Source organism: Typopeltis vanoorti, chromosome 9, assembly GCF_054136105.1.
Source record: "Typopeltis vanoorti isolate ZY-2024b chromosome 9, IOZ_Tvanoo_1.0, whole genome shotgun sequence".
NCBI lineage: Eukaryota > Metazoa > Arthropoda > Arachnida > Uropygi > Thelyphonidae > Typopeltis > Typopeltis vanoorti.
Window position 1 is genome coordinate 140,714,791 of NC_143557.1, and position 16,663 is coordinate 140,731,453.

Sequence of the window (16,663 nt, forward strand, 5' to 3'; positions counted from 1 at the left end):
CATAATTTACTTGTTATGGAATTAAGAATATGATATAAGAAAATAAACAAAGGTAAAAGCCAGAAAAGGTGGAACCTAGAAAAACTCAAAGGAGATGCAGGTAGGAAATTCAGAGAAGAACTGGAAAATAAAATAAGGAACAAAGAGAATATATCTGAAGAAACTATGGATGTTAATGCGAAAGGGAATCAACTGAAAAACTTGATATATGAAACAGCTGCTGAAGAGATAGGTTTTGTGGAAGGGAAAAGAATTAAAAAGCCATGGATTACAAATGAAACGATAAGAAAAATGGAAGAAAGAAGAAGATGGAAAAATGTAAACACTGAAGAGGGAAGAAGAAAATACAAAGTATTAAATAGTGAACTGAGAAGAGAAACTGATAAAGCAAGAGAGGAATGGTTAAAAACAGAATGTGAAAAAACTGAAGAAATGGAAAAAGGGGGGGGCGATATGATAAAATGTTTGAAAAAGCAAAAGAAATTACACATATTAAAAAAAGCATAAGAAATCTGCCATTAGAAGATAAGCAAGGAACTGATTTATGATATTGAAATACAGGGTGAAAGATGGAAGGAATACATCGAAGAACTTTACACAAAAAATGAAAGACCAACAAAAATTGAATTGGAAGAGCAAAATGAAATCTCAACAGAAGAAAGAGGTCCTGAAATACTAAAGAGAGAAGTAGAAACAGCAATTAAGGAATTAAAAAATGGAAAGATGGAAGGAGTGGATGGAATACCTAGTGAAATCCTAAAACAACTGGAGAACAAAGGTATAACAGAAACATGGAAACTCTGCAACCTCATTTACAAAACAGGAGTATGGCCTAAAGATTTCACAGAGAGTATTCTTATATTAATTGAAAAGAAAAGCAATCCTGCTAAGTGCAGTGACTACAGAACTATAAGCATACTCTCACATGCCTCCAAAGTACTGTTAAGAATATTAAATCAAAGATTGTATAATAGAGTGGAGTATTTTCTGGGGGATGATCAATTTGGATTTAGAAAAGACAGAGGAACCAGAGATGCAATTGGAGTAATGAGGATGCTAAAGGAATATATAAGTAAATAAAGAAGTTTATATTTGTTTCATCAACCTTGAAAAAGCATTTGACATGGTGAAATGGGAAAATCTGATGGAAATATTACACAAAATAGGTTTAGATTGGAGAGACCGAAGGTTAATAGCTGAATTATATATGAACCAGACAGCCATAATAAAGACAAAAGTAGGAAAAACTAAAAAATGTGTGATTGGCAGAGGTGTAAGACAGGGATGCTGCCTACCACCGACACTCTTCAATATATTTGCAGAATAAATGATAAAAGAAGCATTTTATGAAGAGGAAAGAGGAATCACTATTGGAGGAAGAACGATACAAAATATTAGAATTGCAGATGAATAAGCCATATTAGCTAATACCGAAGATGAACTACAGCACCTAATGCAAAAATTTGAAAATATATGCAAGAAATATGGTATGAAAATTAATGCAAAGAAAACAAAAGTGATGAGAGTCTCCAGGAAACCAGGAAGTATCAAGGTGATGATGAATGGAAAAAGTGTAGAGTAAGTGAGACAATACAAATACCTTGGTAGTATAATACAAGAAAATGGAAAATGTGACATGGAAATAAAAGAAAGAATTAACAAAGGAAAATATGCCTTTTATAGCAAGAAAAATTTGTTTATTAATAAAATGAATAAAAATCTAAAGAAAAGGCTTATTAAGTGCTATATTTGGAGTATGACCTTATATGGGTCAGAAACATGGACAGTTAGGAAGAAAGAAGCTAAAATGTTGGAGGCATTTGAAATGTGGTTATGGAGAAAATAAAGTGGACTGAAAAAATCACCAATGAAGAAGTATTACAAAGAGTTGAAGAAGAAAGGAATTTGCTAAGGACCATAAGAAGAAGAAAGCACAACTGGATAGAAAATGTATTAAGAGGAGACAGCCTACTGAAAAGAATGATAGAAGGGAAAATTGAAGGAAAGCGACCAAGAGGAAGAAGACGACTAACGATGCTTGATGATATAATGGGGAGCAAGAAGATATCAGGAAATGAAGGAGGAAGCAAGAGACAGAGGAAATTGGGGGAAGAGAATTTGCTGAGTTATGCCATTGGACCTGTCAAGAGACAGAACACTAATGATGATGACAGAGGTCTACAAACTTCTGAATGGGTGTTATGGGATATTGTCTGATGAAATTCATTATTGTGAAGGTGGGGAGAGAACAGGAGGGAAAATCCACAAAAGTTAAATTTCTTTGCATTTAAGAAAGGTGTAAGAGCTAGATTTTTCTCTCATAGAGCACAGAGTGAGTGGAATAGTTTGCCACTTGAAGTGGTGAGTGCATCTAGTGTGAATGAGTTTAAGGAAAGGTATGGCAGCTAGTTTGGGTGATGTATGATGTTGCTCAGTGAGTCTTTCACTTCCTGGAGGTGTCTCAGATAATAATAATAAAACTTTAGAATATAAAGTATAAGGAAAAAAAAGAGTACTCATCATCTATGAATGAGATGAAATATAAGATCCATTAAACTTGAATTTAAGTATTTCTGTTTGCTGTATCCATTTCATAGCAGATCTATAAATCTGCTGCAAAACATAACTACATCCATGATCATCTGTATCAAGTCCAGACTGATAATCAATTTCCTGATATGTATCCTCAAGGGGTGTTCATGCTATTATGACAGTACTACATGATTAAGTTTGCATTATTATTAATCTCTTATCAACAATTTTACTCCAAATTAGTCTGTTACTTTGCTAAAGGAGAAGTCAAAAACCTGTTCAAAGTTGATTGAACTTCTCTTTTTTTCAGAATGTTTTTAAAGTTATTCAGACACTTGTCTTCAACCAAGGCACAAAGTCTGTTCATTTCAGCTATGTTGGGATGCCACTTTGTAGCCAAAGACTGAAACTCTTCCCAGTAGTGTAGCATTTTTTTAATGTCACCTGTTGGCATCCTTCGCTTTTTATTGCTGTCCTCCTCCTCCACTGATGAGCACTCTTTATCATCCTTGTTACTCCAAATTAGTCAGCACTACAAAACTGGAAGACCATGCTCTGGATATTCCTTCACACAGAATTAAATGGAAAAAGACACTGACCTGAAGTCTATTTTTAGAATCACACTCAGCCATGAAACTCTTCCTACAACCTCAACAAGTATGGATGCACTAATTTGCCAAATATCTCTCTGGGAGAAAACCATTCTAAGCATTTTCGTTCATTTTGAAATTGCCTCTAAAGCTAATCTTGGTATGATGCAAGTTCCTTTTCAGTTAAAATATGAATTATTTATACAATTGAGTGTGCTTTAACATAGTTGTAATTTATGCTTTGAAGATGCTGATTAGAAATCTAGTGATATAGTAAGTTCAATAAATTAATTATTTAATTTTCTTCTGGTGTTATTTATAATGTAAAGCACAATTGTTTTCCATAGATTCTAACAATTTCAGTATGAGAGAGAGAGATTGCTTGAGATTCATCTGGAATTTGGTCTTTTGTTGTACAGAAAATGAATTACACTTTAATTTTAGGTATCTGACTCTCCAATCATGAAGCCATTTGATTTATTATTGTGTGGATATTCAAGGATTAAGAAAGGCTTCTGCTTCTTGCAAAAACCAGTATCATACAAAACCTACCATCTGTCAACAATGGGTAAGTAATATTCTTTTAACAATTATTTATCATGAGTAATTTATCATGAGTTTGGAAAATAATTAATTTCCAAAAAAGGATATGACCAATGCAGTGATTCACTCCAATAATCGGTTTATTCCACAACTGGGCAACTGTTCGAGCAACTACTGCTACAGATACAAGAGGTGCTCCCATGCCAGGACCTATAATTTTCAGGGGAAAAAAAAAATATATAACATTAATGCAGTAAATAACAAACATTGATATACACAGAATATCTGCAACTAATGATTTTCATATCCTCACCACATAAATGAAATTTAACATATAACCTGGCAAACAAAAGTGTGGTATCTTCTTATGCTTTTAACTCTAACTGCAAGTCTGTGACAAGGACTCTTTTCCATTCTGATAAGATACCATGCAAGGGTCATTATTAAAAAAGATCTGTTTTTTAAATAAATGGCAAACATCCCTTAAGGCAATGTCTGCCATTTATTTAAAATCCCTCAAGGGACACACGGGATACAATGGAGTACTACACAAAATGTATATTATTTCCAGCTACTAGCAACAGTTTCCTTCTAAATAATCTGTTATTGTTAAATCTTGCAGAGGTTCTGACATGATGGCCAGTTTTGATATAGCATCCTTATTCACTAATGTACATCTAAAAGAACCTCCAAATGCATTCAGACTCTGTATCCCTCAGACAATCTTATGTGGTGAAGGCGAATATCAACCTTATTTGCCTTCACCACACACACACTCTGGTTATTTTACCTGGCAGGTCAAAACCTTAGATTGAAGGCTACCCCACCACAACCAATCTGTACATGGAACATTTTGAAAACAAGGCCCTAAACTCTGCCAACCCACAATTATGGCTAGGCTACACTGATGAAGTGTTCTTCATTTAGCCACATGCCAAGGATATATCAGAAATATTTTTAACACCTAAACAGCCAACAACTGAGGATCTGTTTCACCACTGAAAACAAAAATAAGTGGCTTCGTTTCTTTGACAGTTTAGTGAGCATCAAATAGATCCTCATTCTTTTCAGTCTACAGAAAACCCACTCCACACTGGAAGATACATTCACCACTCATCACACCATCACCAATAGGTTGCTCCTTAACAAAATCATCATCATCATCATCATGAAATTCCTGCCATGTACCCTCAAGGCGTGTACAGAATATGACAGTACTACATGAAAAAATTACATCATTACTAACTTCCTATCTACAATTTTCCTCCAAATCAGTCTGTTACTTGTCAAGACTCCAACATTATCAGATCTTATATTTCTATTGTCTAAGGCATTTTGTACCGTATCAATCCACCTATATCTTGGTCTTCCTCTGGGTCGTTTTCCTGCCAACCTGGCAGAGAACACTTGTTTTGCTAATCTTTCCTCTCCCATTCTATTTAAGTGACCATACCATCTGAGATTAGCTCTGCTAACGCATTCCTGGATGCTGACAATGTCAAGTTCTTTCCTAATATCCTCATTTTTAATATGATATTGCCATTGATGCCATCTGTTCACGCCTCTAATCTTTCTCAGGACTCTCATATCTGCGGTTTCTAGTCTTTGGTCAAGTGTTTTACTTCTGACCCAGCTCTCAGATCCATAAGTTAAAATTGGTTTGAACACAGTCTTGTATACAGCTAATTTAGTGTTCCGACTAATTTCTTTCTTATTCCATATGAATTTATTCAATTGACTTCCCACGATACCAGCTTTGCTGATTCTGTTGTCTATTTCTATATTCAGTTTACCATCTTCAGTAAAAATTGTGCCTAAGTAGCTGAAATGTTTTACTTGTTCCACCGGTTCTCCATTCACAACACAGTTGACATTTTCAATGATTCTGCCTATTTTCATTGTCTTTGTCTTTTTATTGCTGACCTTCATACCATATCTATTACAACAGCTATTCAATTTAGTCAGAGAATCTTGCAGACTTGTAGCGGATTTATTTAGAAGTATAACATCATCCGCATAAAGCAAAGAGCTGACATTAACATCTCCAATTTTGATATCAGGTTTAATACCACATTCCTTCATAATGTGATCCATATAGATAATGAATAACAGAGGGGATAATGTACATCCTTGTCTCACACCAGATTTAATATTAAACCATCTTCCTGTACTTCCTTCAATTCTAACTGCTGACTCACAACTCAAATAAAGACTAAGTATTGCTTGATATAATGCCCCATTGACACCATATAACTGCAGCGTATTGAATAGCTTCTCTCTTGGCACCTTGTCATATGCCTTTTCCAAATCGACAAAACTTAAATACAGATCTTTGTTATATCCCCATGCTTTCTCGACTATTTGTCGTAAAGTGAAGATCTGATCCTGACAGCCTCTATTTGGCCTGAATCCAGCTTGTTCTTCACCAAGCTTTTCTTCCACAATTCTTCTCAACCGTTTCTCAAGTATACTTGCATAGATCTTTCCAGGAACACTCAGTAGGGAAATACCTCTGTAATTCTCACATTCAGTTTTATTTCCCTTTTTATATATGGGTACTATGAGAGCTCTACTCCAATCATCGGGAATTCGTCCCTCTGTCCAGGCTTTCTGAACCATGCAATGCAGCCACTGTAAGACTCTTATACCACCATACTTCAGCATTTCTGGTCGAATATCATCTACTCCTGCTGCCTTTCCACATTTCAAGCCTTTGATGGCTTTTTCTACTTCAAGTATGGATATGTATTCCTGACTGCATGCCTGGTCAGTGTTTTTTATCACTGTGCTGTCATCACTGCTTGTTTCATTTAGCAGTTTTTCAAAGTAATTACTCCATACTTCAAGGATATCTTTTTCTCCTGTTTTCATTTCACCTTTATCATCTCTAATTCCTTTTACAGAACTCTTTCCTCCATTCCTAAGCTTCTTCAACAACCTCCAGAATATTTTGCCACCTTCTTGATATTTATTTTCTATATTCTTGCCAAAGTCCTCCCATGACTTTTGTTTAGCTAGTTTTACACACTGTTTAGCTTTCTTACATTTGTCTCTGTATTCTGTAAGAGTAAAAGCTGACTTATTTGCCAGGAACTTTTGATATGCTTTCTTCTTTTCCTTCACTGCCTCTTTAACTTCCTGTGTCCACCAGGGAGTTCTGATTTTTTTATCTTTGCACACAACCTCACCACATGCCTCTCTGGCAGAATCAATCAATGTTTCCTTCAGAGTTTGCCACTGAATCTCCAAGGTTTGATTCCTGTTCTCAAACTCTTTCATTTTCTTTTCAATAATATTTCTGTATTTTAGTCTACAGTTTACATCTGAGAGCTGCTCAACTTTTATTCGCTTTAAAACTTTCTTACATGTTATTCTTTTCAATATGAAATTCAATTTTATCCTGCTCAAGACTAAATAGTGATCACTTCCAATTTCAAATCCTCTGTACACTCTGGTGTCCTGCACCAGGGAGAAAACATCACTATCAACAATAACATAGTCAATGAGACTTTTCTTATTCCTAGCCTCTTCTCTCCATGTGAATTTGTGCACATTTTTATGTTGGAACATGGTGTTAGTAATAACCAGTCCATGTCCTGAGCAGAAATCCAACAGATATTTGCCGTTATTATTAGCTTTGCTCTTTTCTCCAAATTTTCCCAAAATATTTTTGTATGTCTCACAATCATTTCCTACTCTACTATTTAGATCCCCAACAAGGACCAACTTTTCCTTTTTCATTTTGTCAGTTGCTTTTTCTAAAGCCTCAAAAAATTCCTCCACTTCTACCTTAGTAGAACTTTCTGTGGGACCATAGGCACAAATAAGTCTCATTGTCCAGTTCCCCATTCTCATATTTGCCCACATTACTCTACTTGAGACTGACTGCCATTCAAGAAGATTAGCCTCGTATTTTGTGTTGAATACTATGGCTACTCCTTCTTTTCCTTGATTGTTATTGCCTGAATATAACATTTTGTATTTATTGCTCAGAAAGATCTCACCAGTTTTGGTCTTTTTTGTTTCAGTCACCCCTATTATGTCGATCTGGTACTTATCTAATTCCTCAGCTAGCTCCATTTCTTTGCCATTCAGGCTTCTTACATTGATAGTACCGATCTTTAACTCTGGTGATGTTGAGTTGGGGTTTGTTATCAGATTTGTTCCAGTAGCTGACTTTTCGCTGTTCGCCCTGGTTCCCTGGCGAAAACAACGGGGGCCTTGTTTAACCGGGCGACGCCCCAGCCGGCATGAAATTTTGTCATGTTGTACCATCATTTTTTATTTTGGTTTAACCAATAAGAATACAATTTGGTCGGCTAAATCCCAAATTGCCAGCCCATCCTCGTTCGTTCAGTATCAAAGTAGATACCCAACAGGGTGCACCACGAGAAGGTGAGGATTGGACATTAGGTCAGAAGCCCTGGTCGGTTCTCCGCATTCCTTTAAAGGCTATGTGGAGGTCTCCTCTCAGTTATACAGCTTTGACCCTTAACAAAATCAACCCTGATAAAATCCATCATCACCAAATTCCTGCTATGTACCTTCAGGGAGTGTACAGGATAATTATGATAGTGCTACATTAAAAAGTTACACCATTACTAACTTCCTATCAACAATTTTCCTCCATATTAATTTGTTATCTGTCAAGATTGCAATATTATCAGATCTTATATTTCTATCTTTGAATGCACTTTTTACTGTATCAATCCATCTACATCTAAGTCTTCCTCTGGGTCTTTGTCCTGCAACCTGACAAAGAACATATTTTGCTAATCGTTCCTCTCCCATTCAGTTTAAATGACCATACCGCCTGAGATTAGCTCTACTAACATATTCCAGAATGCTCACAATGGCAAGTTCTTTCTTTATATCCTCATTTTTAATGTGATACTACCATTGATGCCACCTGTTCACTCCACTAATCTTTCTCAGAACTCTCATATCAGAGGTGTCCAGTCTTTGATCAAGTGTTTTATTTCTAACCCGGCTCTTAGATCCATAAGTTAAAATTTGTTTGAATACTGTCTTGTATACGGACAATGTAGTGCTTTGATTAATTTCTCTCTTATTCCACATAAATTTATTCAGATGACTTCCTATCACATCAGCTTTACTAATTCTGTTGTCTATTTCCATATTTAATTTACATTCTTCACTAAAAATTGTGCCTACCAGAAGATCATGCACTGGACAAGTATTAAACTTAACACAGTTTATTGAGGACGACTTTGAAAGGAGATTAGCAACAGGAGCTGTATTTATAGATTTGACAGCAGCATATGACACACTAAATCTTAGAAAGCTTATAGTCAAAATTTACAGCATGACAAACAGCTATCAGTAAGGTAAGTGGAGATATTTAAGTAGCTGCTGTTCAGCAGGAGATTCTTTGTTGATTTTCAAGGAAAAAAGAGCAGATAGCATATCCAGAAAAATGGTCTACCTCAGAGAAGTGTGCTATCTCCCTTTCTCTTCAATATATATACTAATGACCAACCTATAAACCCATGGTCAAGAACCTTCTTATATGCAGATGACTGGGCAATAGCTTATGAAGTAAAATCCTTTGATGACATCGAGAAGCAGCTAATGCAAGAGCTAGAAACCCTTACAGTTTACTATAAGGAAAACCAACTGAAACCAAATCCCAGTAATATCCAAATGTGTCTTTTCCATCTCAATAATAGGGAGTAGAGGAGAGAGTTGAATATAGAATGGAACGGGGTGAAACTGGTCAATTATCCAAATCCAATTTACCAAGGTGTTACACTTGATAGGACCCTAAATTATAAGCGTCACATAGAGAGGACAGCAGCTAAAACTCAAACACGTAATAATATTCTGCACCGATTAACATCATCTTGGTGGGGTGCAAATCCACAAGTACTGCATACCTCTGCACTGGACAGCTGAGTATGCTATCTCTGTTTGGGGAAGATCATCATATGTCAAAATTATTGATAAGGTTCTTAATGAAACATGTCGGCACATTACCAGCTGCCTTAAGCCTACAAAAATTGACCATCTATACTCACTGTCTGGTATTGCACCTCCTCACATCAGAAGGACCACACAGAGTAGATATGAGCAGAAACAACAACTAAATAATGAATGGCATCCTTTGTATGGACATGTTGCAATACATAAGAGGCTAAGATCAAGGAAAAGTTTTATTCACTCAGTGAAACCATTGGTTGATTCCATAAAAGCTACAAGGTTAACAATGTGGCAAGAACAATCTCCAGAGGCTCTGAACTTAAACGAATCTCTTCCTTCCGGCTTACATCTTGACTGACAAAGATGGAAGACACTGAATAGACTTTGTTCTGGAATGGGCAGATCAAAGCAGAATATGGTCAGATGCGGCTACACAGACAATGACAGCTGCTCATGTGGTGAAACACAAACCATGGATCATCTTCTGCAATGCTGCTTAATAGACATTAATGATATATGTACCCGAGAAGATTTAATGCAGTGTAATGAAACATATTTAAAGTATATTAGTCACTGGATGAGTGAAATTTGACATTTTATGTTTTTACTTAATATTTCATGCAAGTGGCATTTTTGTCTTTTAATGTATGCTTTTAATCCCAATTCTTTTAATGTCTATTTCTTTAAATGTATGCATTTAATCATTTATATGTATGCGCTTACATTTTCTGTAGTTTACACACGAAATAAATAAAATAAAATACCGAATTTATTACAACAGTTATTCAATTTAGTCAGGTAATCTTGCAGACTTGTATTGGATTTATTCAGAAGTATAACATCTGCATAAAGTAAAAATTTGAGATTAACATCACCAATTTTGATATCAGGTTTAATACCACTTTCTTTCATGATCCATACAGATAATAATAGTGGAGATGATGTGCACTCTTGTTGCACACCTGATTTTACATCACACAATCTTCCTGTACCTCCTTCAGTTGACTTACAGCTTAAATAGAGACTATGCATTGCTTGATATAATATCTCATTTACACTATATAACTGGAGCATTTTGAAAAGCTCTCCTCTTGGCACCTTGTCATATGCTTTTTCCAGATCAACAAATACAAATCCTTGTTATATTCACAAGATTTCTCAACTATTTGTCTTAAAGTGAAAATCTGATCCTGACAATCTCTATTTGGCCTGAATCCAGCTTGTTTTTCACAAAGCTTCCTTCCACAATTTTTCTTAGCTGTTTCTCAGGTATACTTGCATAAATCTTACCAGGATCACTCGGCAGGAAAATACCTCTGTAATTCTCACATTCAGTTTTACAACCCTTTTTATAGATGGTACTATGACAGCTTTGATGTACTTTGGTCTGAATCATAGGAAAAGCCAGTTATGTTGGGGAAGACTGAGGGAATGAGAAGAAGAGGAAGACCACAAAAGAGTTGGATGGACAATATAAAAGAACTTATCAACCTGAACTTACAATTACTGAAAGAAAGAACAAGAGGCTGAGTGGAATGGAGAGCCTTTGTTCACAGGATCACCAGATTCGAAAACGATTGGATGGCACATAACAACTATGAGCACTGCTCTAATCATCTGGAATTCCACCCTCTGACCAGGTCTTCTGAATTATGCCAACATAAAACTTTTATACCTCCATATTTGAGCATTTCTGGTTGAATATCATTTACTCCGGCTACCTTTCCACATTTCAGATTTTTGATGACTTTTTCTACTTCAAGTATGGATATGTATTCCTGACTGCATTCCTGTTGAGAGTTTTCTATCACTGTGCTGACACTGCTTATTTCATTTAGTAATCCTTCAAGCTAATTACTCCAGACACCTAGAATATCTTTATCTTCGGTTTTCATGTCAAGTTTATCTTCTCTCATTCCTTTTACAGCACTTTTGCTTCCATTTCTAAGCTTTTTCAATAGCCTCCATAATATTTTGCTCCCTTCCTGATATTAATTTTCTTTACCCTTATCAAAGTTCTTCCGATGAGTTGGGGGCAATTTATTTATTTCATATCCAAGCACAAGTGGTATAGTAGTGTAATCGGTACAATATTATTTACAACAATTTACATATACTGCAAATGACAACAGCTTCAATTTAATTGGTAAATTATACAGGGAATAATAAGCAAAATATGAAGGAAAATGAAACTATCCATAAGTTATATACAATAAATAAGGTCAGATGTTCCTCCAGTATTTTGTGCAATCAACTGCTCTTTCTGTGCAGGATATACGGTCCTCTTTTGTGCAAGGTGATTGAAGAAAGGGGCAAGAAAGAAGGTGTTCATGGACTGGTTTGTAGCACACTCACAATTATCTGGTCCAGTGAGGTAGCCCTCATTTGATGAGGTTATGTTTGCAGTGTCCTATTGTTCGTGGTCTGTTGAGGCTTTTCCAAGTATTCCAGTCCAAGTGGGCACCATATGAAAGATGCTCAGCTGTTGGAATACCAGCATTGTTCTCCAGGTTTAGTGCAAATTATTGTTGAAGTCTTGTCTCTGGAGGGGTTTTTTAGGTAGTTCAATGTTTGCGAGAAAGCTATGTTGGGATCTTAGTCTTTAGGGTACTGGCCAAATAGTGAGTGGCATTCATTTGTCTGCTTTTTCGTCAGCAGAGAATGCAGATCTTCGAATTGAAGGAGGTGCAATACCAGCTAAGGTATACTCTGGTCTCTTAATGGTGTTGGTTTCAGGCATTCTGTAATTAAACGGCGGCTTTCATTCAATGCTGGGTCAAGTTTTTCAGCATGGCAGGATCTGACCCACACAGGGCAAGCATATTCAGTAGAAGAATATGCAGAGGGCCAATGCAGAAGATCTCAGTGTGCTAGGGTCTGCATCCCATTTGGAGGAAGCAAGCTTTCTTAGTACAGGTATCCCTTGATTAACGCGATTAATTAATCCCTCGATGTTACCACGTATATCAAAATCACATTAATCAAATATAATAATCAATAGTAAAAATTACAATTCGTCCATGATTGATTACTGTATTAATAATTTGTTTCATATGGTACTCTTTTAGGAAAGATAAAAAATGAATGGAAAGTGAATGTTTAATAAATGCTTGAACCTACATTAGTTATTGCAATTTTTTATCAAAAAATGTATCAAGAGTCATTTGAACAGTTTATTTTTTTCCTATCAGCATAAATCCTATGATAACAAGCAAAATGACTCTCTAGAACTCGGTAAACAAGCATTCTTCGATTAACATTTGGATCCATATCCATTACTTGCTGCCTAAGCGATTCTAAACTGTGAAATATTCCATCCAGTTCTTTGATTGTTATCTCCTTTGGAACCTTATCTTCACATTCCAGTTGTTCGTTGTCCCTCATACGTGCGTTGTTGTTCAATTTCAAGAAGATCGTTGTCACTGAAATCTTTTGAATTTGAATCCAATAATTCTTTAACATCATCTGCATCAACACCATCAAATTCTTGATGGTGTTGATGCAACAATTTCTTGATGCAACAATTTCTTCAACCACATTGTTCACAGGATTTTGAAAACCACCGAAGTCATTAGCACATTCTGCAAAAGGTCTTTCTGAATAGCTCTCATGCAGCTAGAAGACACTTGCTCCCACAAATCATGAATGTTTTCAATTGCGTGTTTAGGCTATAAGAATTTTGGAAAAAATTCTTGGAGACTAATCGCATGTCCTCCCATTGTTGTTTCTACTGCCTTTGGGAATGTCTTTTTAAGAAAATAGGCTTTGACGCCCATGTACATGGGCTTTACAATACAGTAAATTTAAAAGCACGTTAATTAAAATTCTTGCCATGTATATAAAAGGATTGTCGCAATTAATTTTGCCGTGTTAATCAAATTTCGCATTAAGCAAGGGATATCTGTATATTGTTTCTTGCATTAACATTAGCCTTTGTTTTTCTATGTGTGTTTTATAAGAAAGAGTCATCATCATCATCAAATTCCTGCCATATACCCTCAAGGGGTGTACAGGATATGACAGTACTACATGAAAAAATTACATCATTATTAACTTCCTATCTACAATTTTCCTCCAAATCAGTCTGTTACTTGTCAAGACTCCAACATTATCAGATCTTATATTTCTATCGTCTAAGGCACTTTGTACCGTATCAATCCACCTATATCTTGGTCTTCCTCTGGGTCGTTTTCCTGCAAACCTGGCAAAGAACACTTGTTTTGATAATCTTTCCTCTCCCATTCTATTTAAGTGACCATACCACCTGAGATTAGCTCTGCTAACGCATTCCTGGATGCTGACAATGTCAAGTTCTTTCCTAATATCCTCATTTTTTAATATGATATTGCCATTGATGCCATCTGTTCACGCCTCTAATCTTTCTCAGGACTCACTCTCATATCTGCGGTCTCTAGTCTTTGGTCAAGTGTTTTACTTCTGACCCAGCTCTCAGATCCATAAGTTAAAACTGGTTTGAACACTGTCTTGTATACAGCTAATTTAGTGTTCCGACTAATTTCTTTCTTATTCCATATGAATTTATTCAATTGACTTCCCACCATACCAGCTTTGCTGATTCTGTTGTCTATTTCTATATTTAATTTACCATCTTCAGTAAAAATTGTGCCTAAGTAGCAGAAATGTTTTACTTGTTCCACAGGTTCTCCATTCACAACACAGTGACATTTTCAATGATTCTACCTATTTTCATTGCCTTTGTCTTTTTATTGCTTATTATTACAACAGCTATTCGATTTAGTCAGAGAATCTTGCAGACTTGTAGCGGTTTTATTTAGAAGTATAACATCATCCGCATAAAGCAAAGAGCTGACATTAACATCTCCAATTTTGATATCAGGTTTAATACCACTTTCCTTCATAACGTGATCCATATAGATAATGAATAACAGAGGGGATAATGTACATCCTTGTCTCACACCAGATTTAACATTAAACCATCTTCCTGTACTTCCTTCAATTCTAACTGCTGACTTACAACTCAAATAAAGACTAAGCATTGCTTAATATAATGCCCCATTGACACCATATAACTGCAGCGTATTGAATAGCTTCTCTCTTGGCACCTTGTCATATGCCTTTTCCAAATCGACAAAACTTAAATACAGATCTTTGTTATATTCCCATGCTTTCTCGACTATTTGTCGTAAAGTGAAGATCTGATCCTGACAGCCTCTATTTGGCCTGAATCCAGCTTGTTCTTCACCAAGCTTTTCTTCCACAATTCTTCTCAACCGTTTCTCAAGTATACTGGCATAGATCTTGCCAGGAACACTCAATAAGGAAATACCTCTGTAATTCTCACATTCAGTTTTATTTCCCTTTTTATATATGGGTACTATGAGAGCTCTACTCCAATCATCGGGAATTCGTCCCTCTGTCCAGGCTTTCTGAACCATGCAATGCAGCCACTGTAAGACTTTTATACCACCATACTTCAGCATTTCTGGTCGAATATCATCTACTCCTGCTGCCTTTCCACATTTCAAGCCTTTGATGGCTTTTTCTACTTCAAGTATGGATATGTATTCCTGACTACATGCCTGGTCAGTGTTTTTTATCACTGTGCTGTCATCACTGCTTGTTTCATTTAGCAGTTTTTCAAAGTAATTACTCCATACTTCAAGGATATCTTTTTCTCCTGTTTTCATGTCACCTTTATCATCTCTAACTCCTTTTACAGCACTCTTTCCTCCATTCCTAAGCTTGTTCAACAACCTCCAGAATATTTTGCCACCTTCTTGATATTTATTTTCTATATTCTTGCCAAAGTCCTCCCATGACTTTTGTTTAGCTAGTTTTACACACTGTTTAGCTTTCTTACATTTGTCTCTGTATTCTGTAAGAGTAAAAGCTGACTTATTTGCCAGGAACTTTTGACATGCTTTCTTCTTTTCCTTCACTGTCTCTTTGACTTCCTCTGTCCACCAGGGAGTTCTGATTTTTTTATCCTTACAGATAACCTCACCACATGCCTCTCTGGCAGAATCAATCAATGTTTTCTTCAGAGTTTGCCACTGAATCTCCAAGGTTTGATTCCTGTTCTCAAACTCTTTCATTTATAAGAAAGAGTGTGATCAAGAATCACACTGAGGTACACTGGGTTCAAGGACTGTTTTATATTAGAGCCTTCCAATGAAATCTGTTGGCTTCCTTTTGGCTTCCTTATTGTTAAGGTGGAAAAGGCCAGTTCTAAGTTTTCAAGGGGGTTTGGTTTTAATTGATTACTTCTATAATACGTGGTTAGACTATTTAAGGCAAGTGATAGAGTAGTTATGGCAAGGTCATCAGCATAGATAAAATTTCTAGTTCCTGGAAAGACGGGGAGATCATTGACATAGATGTTGAAAAGTAATGGTGATAACATACTTCCCTGGGGAGGCCATTTTTTGGAGGATGCCAGTGGCTATTCAACCCTCCCCCCCCCAGGTCCACAAAAAAGCATCTGTTTTCCAAGAGTGATCGAATCAGGAGGACAAGGTGATAGTCTCTAGTTATTCCATATATTTCTGAGTGTCAGATGGTTTAAGTATTGTATGCTGCAATTAAGTTTACGAAGACTGCTCCTGTGGCTAGTTTTTGCTCATAACTATTTTCTATATATTGAATGAGGTTGAGAATATGTACAGGATTTGCCTGGTCTAAAACCAGCCTGCTCAGCAATAAGATGGGGTTCGATTAAGGGTTGTAGCCTATTCAAAATTAATTGTTCATAGAGTTTAAAGGGGTTGCTGAGTAGTGATATAGGTCTGTAATTTTTTGCTTTGGTTGGAGAAAGGTTTCAGAAAGGCCACCACTTTAGCATACCTCCAGATAGTTGGTATCCTTAGGGTTCTAAGGCAAGTGCTGCATAGGTTTAATACCCACTCTTTAGTCCTGGATCCAAAATGTTTAATTTGTTCATTACAGATATCTTCAAGGCCTGCAGATTTTCTAGGTTTTAATAGATTTATGGCATCATTGAGTGAAATCTGAGTTAATCATATTTTGTCCCTCACTTGGGATTTTATCTTATTTTTTGAGTGTTTTTTTAGGAAATT

General features: G+C 36.1%; 1 protein-coding gene across 1 annotated transcript in view; it reads right to left on the reverse strand.

Moving 5' to 3' along the window:
- Tcs3 (Probable tRNA N6-adenosine threonylcarbamoyltransferase Tcs3) overlaps nucleotides 1-16,663 on the reverse strand; it is a 142,813-nt gene that overhangs the window by 105,103 nt on the left and 21,047 nt on the right. Inside the window, exon 4 of the mRNA XM_090398354.1 lies at nucleotides 3,777-3,875. Within this exon, the coding sequence (XP_090254480.1) occupies nucleotides 3,777-3,875 (99 nt within the window). The remainder of the gene's footprint in view (nucleotides 1-3,776; nucleotides 3,876-16,663) is intronic.